This window comes from Rhagoletis zephyria, unplaced genomic scaffold (assembly GCF_001687245.7).
Source record: "Rhagoletis zephyria isolate East Lansing unplaced genomic scaffold, Rhagoletis_zephyria_1.1 Rzeph_scaffold_02897, whole genome shotgun sequence".
NCBI classification, from domain to species: Eukaryota; Metazoa; Arthropoda; class Insecta; order Diptera; family Tephritidae; genus Rhagoletis; species Rhagoletis zephyria.
Window position 1 is genome coordinate 64,943 of NW_016159981.1, and position 8,110 is coordinate 73,052.

Consider the following 8,110-nt stretch of genomic DNA (forward strand, 5'->3'; position numbering starts at 1 on the left):
GGAGCCGCGGAACTGAACCGCTCAGGCACAATACTTTACAAGAGCGTACAATTGCTGGCGTATGCCGACGACATCGATATTATCGGTAAAAACAAGGGCTACGTCTGTTCTGCCTTCTCGGGATTGGATAGAGAAGCAAAGCGAATGGGTCTGGTGGTGAACGAGGACAAAACGAAGTATCTCCTGTCAGCACACAAACAGTCAGAGCATACGCGTCTTGGCACCCACGTCACTGTTGACAGTTACAAGTTTGAAAAAGTAGACGACTTCGTTTATTTGGGAACCAGCATTAACACCAATAATAATGTCAGCCTTGAAATCCAACGGAAATCACTCTTGCCAACAAGTGCTACTTTGGGCTGAGTAGGCAATGGAGAAGTAAAGTCGTCTCTCGTCGTACAAAGATCACACTCTATAAGTCACTCATCATGCCTGTGCTGGTGTATGGTGCGGAGGCATGGACAATGACAGCATCTGATGAGGCGGCTCTTGGACTTTTCAAGAGAAAGATTCTGCGAAAGATTTACGGACCTTTACGCGTTGGTGATGGCGAATATCGCAGACGATTTAACGATGAGCTGTATGAGCTTTACAACGATACACACATAGTGCAGCGAATTAAGTTTCAGCGGCTCCGCTGGCTTGGCCATGTCGTTCGAATGGACAGAAACGCTCCTGCTCTGAAAATATTCAACGCGGGCCGCGATGCTGGTAACAGAGGAAGGGAAAGGCCTTCTCTGCGTTGGAAAGACCAGGTGGAGAAGGACTTGGCTTCACCTGGCATTTCCAGCTGGCGTCAGTTAGCACAGAAGAGATATGACTGGCGTGCTGCTTTGGACTCAGCCAAAATCGCTTAGGCGTTTACAGCGCCAATAAAGAAGAAGAAGTTTGATTAAGTTTTTAAATTCTTAATTATAAAAATATATATTTCAAACATCATTTTGCATATAAATATTTGCCCTTTGAACATTTGCCAATCCTGCCATTAAAAATAAGAAACCTAATTGGTTTGGCCACTGATGGACCAATGTTATGGCTGGAGACTTAGGCGGGCTGAAAACATTATTGAGTGCAGAAACCGATTTATTTTATATAAAGTACACATGTCACTCACTTTACCTTTGCTCAAGCTACGCTTGTAAAAATTGCCGAAAAGCATTGAGACACTGCCACAACAAATATAGTTTCTTTTCCCACAGTTCAAAGAGGATACACGCACTGATGGAATTTCAGGACTAGTGTTCGGTAAAACCCCACAAAATCTTGGGCATATCTCAAACACGATGGCTTTCGCTAGAAGGCGTTGTGTTAAGAATAGTTGAGCAAAGGGATAGTTTGAAACTTTATTTTATTTCCTGCTTTTGTGAAGTAAACGGTATGCGATCTGCAGACCTGGTAGAAGGAATGTGTTGCAAAACCAAATGCTATTTTTTATTTCTATCGCAAATCTTGCCCATAATTAACAATCTTAACAAAGAGTTAACTTAACTTTATTCAAACATATGTGATCAGTAATAATATTAATATTGATTTTAAAAATGAAAATAATCATATTAAAATATCTGACATTTTTGTTGGAACGAAATATCTGACATTTTTGTCATGAGAAGTTCTGAAATTCTTGTAGTTAAAGCCTATATATTAAAGTTTTACATAAAGATTTTGAGCCAAATAGTTGAAGATTTGATTTCAAGTGCGAAGATATAAAGCTTTTACAAATAATTACATCAGCTAATTTGGTTTTTAAAGATTTACCAATTTTACCTCTTTTGTAAAAGTTTCCCATCTCATAGTTTGCGATCCTGATATAAGAACCACGTAGAGGAACTTACTGAGGCTAAGTGAGCTTGATATTTCCACCGATCTGAATATTGATACGTTTTGGGAAAGAGTTTATTCTATTAAAAATGGAATGAATGAAAATTGCTTCATGCACCTCCCGATTTTTTTTAATATATTTTCATTACTACATAGCTCTGCGGCTGCAGAACGCAAATTTTCAGCGCTTTCTTTGATAAAAACTAAACTAAGAAATAAGCTTATCAATAGCATAATAATATGCAAGGAACTTGTGAACAAAAATGACCCGCACTATGTGTGGTCAGTTGCTAAAGATTCGCATGTGTGATTAATTGATTTAAATTTACTTTTAAGAAATTAAACTTATTGGTACATAACATGTATATATATAATTCGTTGTTTTTCATCTCTGTGCATAAGCCTGTACCTGCATTTATTTATTTCTTGCTTATTTTAAAATGTACAAACTACATAAATGTAATAAGGATGTTAATTTTTTCCGATCCCGGGATTTTCGGGATGGCGTTGTCACAATCCCGGTATCCCGGGATTAGTTCCCGGATTTAGATATTCATTACTTTTCAACAACTTGAATCGAAAAAATGGCTTCTATATTGTTTGAGAAGCTCTCCTACCATGAAATAAATAATAAATATGTAAATGGGTTTGAAACCTACTTTTTTATTTAAAGTGGCGTTTTTATTTGTTCTCTCTGATCGCAGGATTTATTTTGATGGACTTTGTAATTTCAAAGATATGATTAATTCCAAAAAGTATTAAAAAATTCAATGCAATGTAGAATAAAAATATGGGTAAAAATGCAATAGAACATTTCTTTAGAATTTAAAAAATTAAAACTTTTTGGATTCACAAGGACAAATAGGTAATTTTTAAGCTGAAAAAGTTAGAAGAACGAAATTCGAGGATGTTATCGAGTTTAACATATAATTTTTTCAAAAACAAATATTGCGAAATTTCAAGGATAAAATTTTAAAATGACATTTTCAATACTTACCAGCCCTTCTGCACTAGAAACTTGAATCTGTTTAAATTCTACAGGATTTCCTAATTAATTTTATACCCATACTTCTTCTCTAAGCACATTTCGCCGAATTTTTTAAATCATTTTTGAATTACTGACGTCAGAGTGAAATACATAAACGCAATTTTACTATATTTGGCTCATGTTTTCGCGAATATATTGATATTTGCGTTTAAAATTTGCTATCGCTCGGTGTTATATGTATAATGAGCTAGATATTTATAAAAAAAAATATTAATTATTAAATAAAAAAAGAAATATAGCCAATACTGGTCAAGAAAAGGAGTTTCTAGTATTGCCATCAGTGCAAATTACAAATTCCGAAAATCCCGGGATTCTTCTCAAGTACCTTAAAGAGACCTTAAAAAGTCCGGGATCCCGGGATTAACATTCCTAATATGTATGTATGTATGTAAATGTTTTGTATTCGATACATCCCCTCAAATATATTCTGAGCGTTCAGAATATATGAGTCCGAAAGGAGTCCTAGGTAGCTAAGAAATATGAGTTTCAAAAACAAAAAATTGTTTACTCTTATATGAATCTTTTAGGATTCATATATGATCCAAGTTATGAGCCAGTACCTTGTGTAAAAACAACAAAGATTTGCAATTTATATCTAAACTTGTTTATACAGAAATTGAAAATAATTAGAAAAAAATGAACAAAATTTAGCTGCAGCTGCTGCTATTGAATGCATGTTGGAATGTATATATGCACGTAAGTATGTATGTATGTTATTTGAAAGGAATTTTTGCTGAATGCCTTTGTAAATATAGTGCGTTCAATAAGACTCAAAGAACAACCTAAAATAAGAGTCCGAATGTAGCAATTTATGAGGCCGATAAGAGCTTCAAAAAGAGTCTGAAATTATTCATATGTATGTATATGAGGCCAAAAATTGTTTTAAAAGAGTCCAGCATGAGCCGTATATGAGGCCAATAAGAGTCCAATAAGACTGATATTGAGGCTCATTTGATGTATGAATTTAAGCTCATATAAGTCGGACCTTCGAAGGATGGGAAACACCCTCATATCGGACTCTTAAATGAGCTCATTACACTGTGAGACAAATGGTAGGGGTCAGTGATCGGGAAGGGTTCAAACTACCGGGGAAAGTTATATCGGTAAAAAAGAAGTTATACGTGTCCCGGCGTTTCGCTGGGTCACGTCTAGGAATCGAGATATATCGATTTGAAGTTAGTAACTATCATATAGGCGAAATTGTCACCTCTGGTGGTCTTTTTTTTGACTTAATTCGAGAACCACTAGTCCGATTTTGCTTAAAAAAATTAAAAAAAAAATTAAAAATTATAATTGCTTTAATCTGTTCATATAACGTTTTTCTATATAATCAACAGTTTTGCCGGTAAAAATAAATGTATGAAAAAAAAAAATATTTTTTGCCTAAAATATTAAATTTTTTTATTTTTTAAATTCATAAAAAATCCAAAACGGAAAAAAGGCAAGTCGTATTACTTTCACGCAAAGTCACATAACCTTTAAGCAAAATGAGACATAGATCATGAAAATCGATGGACGCGTTTCGCTTTTATTCACAATTAAGTGAAGGTATCTCATTTTGACAAGAATATTGATTTTATGTTTCAATGAATTTGGATAATATATATTATATATTATTTATTATTAACACGCAAAATTAAAAATTATTACAGGTAATTATTAGGTTATTACATAGATACATAGGTTATAAAAATCGATGAATGCAAAACTTATTTTCGTTTGTTTGCGCCCTTTACTTTCATGCGTGGTGGTTCGCCCACTTGTTCAGAGTCTGTATCGGATGAGGATCTGTCTTCATCTGGAAAAAATCAATTGTTTTTAATCAGTCAGTTAACTTCATTTTTGTGACTTACCCTCGGAGGAAACTCCCATTGTATATTCTTCTTCTTCATCTTCATTGTCGGGATCGTACGTCTTTTGCGACCACCAACAAATTTCAGCCACCAGCGAATCGAGCCTTTTGCCTTTATATCGCGTTTCCATTGGCATTGCCACTTGATGGAAGCGCTCGCCATGTTCATCCGACTCTGAGGCTAGCTGCTTGCTGAAGTATTCGAGATGGTGATGCAAGAAGTGAATTTTNTCAGTTAACTTCATTTTTGTGACTTACCCTCGGAGGAAACTCCCATTGTATATTCTTTTTCTTCATCTTCATTGTCAGGATCGTACGTCTTTTGCGACCACCAACAAATTTCAGCCACCAGCGAATCGAGCCTTTTGCCTTTATATCGCGTTTCCATTGGCATTGCCACTTGATGGAAGCGCTCGCCATGTTCATCCGACTCTGAGGCTAGCTGCTTGCTGAAGTATTCGAGATGGTGATGCAAGAAGTGAATTTTGAGGGACATTGATTTTCATGATGTATGTCTCATTTTGTTCATAGGTTGTGTGACTTTACGTGACCCTTTTTTCCGTTTCAGATTTTTTATGAATTAAAAAAAAAAATTTTAATTTTTAGGCAAAAATAATTTTTTTCTCTTCATACATTTATTTTTACCGGCAAAACCGTTGAGTATATAGAAAAACGTTATATTAACAGATTAAAGGAATTGTAATTTTTATTTTTTTTTTTATTTGTTTGAGCAAAATCGGACTAGTGGTTCTCGAGTTATGTCAAAAAAAAAACCACCAAAGGTAACAATTTCCCCTATATGATAGTTACCAACTTCAAATCGATATATCTCGATTCCTAGACGTGACCCAGCGAAACGCCGGCCCAAGTATAACTTGTTTTTGACCGATATAACATTTCCCGTTGGTTTCATCCCATCCCGATTTTGACTGTCGCATAGTGTTATGAGCGTAATGGCTCCGAAATAGGACTCCTTAAAGACTCATTTATGACTCCAAATGTTTGCTGGGATTTAATCTTAAGTGAGATGTATGCTTTCAGAATGCTTTTTTATATCAGAGCGCACTTGTGCACAAGGGTATTATAACTTTGTTCACATAATGGTTGTTTGTAGCAGGCAAAACGAATCGAGATATAGACAAATGTATACATACATAATCAGAATGAAAAGATAAATCGGTTAAGCGGTGACTGTCTGTCCGTCCGTCTGGCCGTCTGTCCGTCTGTGCACACGATAACTCGAGTAAAAATTGAGATATCTTGACGAAACTTTGTAAGTGCACTTCTTTCGGGCGTAGGACGGATGGTATTGAAAATGTGAAAAATCGGACTATAACCACGCCTACCTCCCATATAACGGTAATTTTCAGAAATACGAAAACTGCGATATTTTAGTAACTACTGAAGATTATTCACTCAAAATTGATATTTACAATGAGTTTTATACGAAAAATAAGTATATTATAAATTTTTGGAAAATGGGCGTCGCCACGCCCACTTATGGTTACATGTGTAAATCTTGGTAACCACTGCACCAATTTCTTCCAAACTTGGCACAGTTGTTAGGCTTGCTACAACATACCAAGTGGCCGAAAATTTTTAAAATTGGACAATAACCACGTCCACATCCCATATAACGGTAATTTGGAGAAATACGAAATCTTCGATAAATTAGTAAATATTAATAATTTAATCAAAATTGATGCTTGTAGCAATTCTTTAGCAAGAAATACGTTTATGATAAAATTTTGGAAAATCGGTGTGGCATCTCGGTAACCGTTCTACCAATTTGTACCAAACTCGGTATGGTTATTGTGCTTGGACATAAAAGCAAAACGCTTAAAATTATTGAAATCGGACTAAAATTGAGGCCGCTTTTCGTATAACGGTAAATTTCAGAAATGCTTGAAACTTCAATATTTCTAAATTTAAGGACGCTAATTTACTCATTACGTCTAACTGAACATACTATCGAAATTGTAAGAAATATGGGTGAAACCACTCGGTTTACCATGTAAAGGTATTTTTGGAAAGGTGAAAATCATGTATTAAATACTTGCGTCGGGTATTTAATGTTCGGCTCTGCCCGAACTTAGACTTTCTTATTTGTTGTAATTTAAATTTATTTGGTAGGTTGTAAACGATTTTGGTCGGATTTGGGAAGAAAATTGGTACGAAAAAAACTGTTAGTGGCAACGCTTATCGAAAGCCAAACCCCATCAGTGTGGGACTTTAACTCGAGCTAAAGTGTTTCAGAAAGGTTTACTGGACAATTTATTTGAAAAGTTGTCACCTATCCAAATTCCGAACTTAATGTTGAAAAGAATTTGTTATCAAACGAAGTGCTAAAACCCTTTGATCCAGAAAGGGTCGAAAANTAATTTAAATTTATTTGGTAGGTTGTAAACGATTTTGGTCGGATTTGGGAAGAAAATTGGTACGAAAAAAACTGTTAGTGGCAACGCTTATCGAAAGCCAAACCCCATCAGTGTGGGACTTTAACTCGAGCTAAAGTGTTTCAGAAAGGTTTACTGGACAATTTATTTGAAAAGTTGTCACCTATCCAAATTCCGAACTTAATGTTGAAAAGAATTTGTTATCAAACGAAGTGCTAAAACCCTTTGATCCAGAAAGGGTCGAAAATCTGTTGCCACTAAACTTAGTTATGTCTATATCTATACTAATGATATAAAGATAAATCTTCGCGAACGGCAGGTCCGATTTTCATGAAATTTTGTATACATTCAACAAATTTTATTGAGCTTGAGGCCGTTTTTAATGAAAAACTATTGTGGAACAGGGGTCAACTTATCAACCAATTTAAAAAATTTGCTATCAAAATTTTAAATTTTCGAATCAGATTTTTTAGAAAAGTTTTGAGCATGCATTTTTATAGCCAATTTAATTTCAGTATAATAAGGCTCAAGTTCGAACTTGTGCATTTTCTTCGATATAAAAATATAAGTATTTTAGAACATAAATAAATAAGTATTTTGTGTGGATGAAAATGCGAAACACGACCACACGAATTTTAAGGTACTTCAAACCATATATTGTATATTTAACTCCCAAGCATACTTTGACTATCCTTTTAAACTAAGTCCAATTAAGATTTGCCCTTGCAAAATCCATGTTGACTGTATGAAATGCTTGAAGTGATAGAATGCGTCAACCGATTTGTTATAATTGCTTCAAATAATTTAAGAATTGCAGAAAGCTTAGCTATGCCCCGGTAGTTCTCCACTGAAGACCAGCTACCGCTTTTATGTAAGGGGGTTATGAACGATTCCTTCCATACAGTTGGAAAAACGCCCTCTTTAAGAGACAAATTAAATAAGGCTGTCAGGTAAACTAAAACATCATCGGGAGATATTATAGGGTTATGTATTGAG

General features: G+C 34.8%; 1 protein-coding gene across 1 annotated transcript; it reads right to left on the reverse strand.

Annotated features, from left to right (window-relative positions):
• Positions 1–4,575: 4,575 nt before the first annotated feature.
• Positions 4,576–4,963, reverse strand: LOC108367978 (uncharacterized). Its single transcript, XM_017622700.1, has 2 exons — positions 4,720–4,963; positions 4,576–4,664 (listed from the first exon to the last, which is right to left on the reverse strand). The coding sequence occupies exons 1-2, from the start codon at positions 4,961–4,963 to the stop codon at positions 4,576–4,578; spliced, it is 333 nt and encodes a 110-aa protein (XP_017478189.1).
• Positions 4,964–8,110: the final 3,147 nt, after the last annotated feature.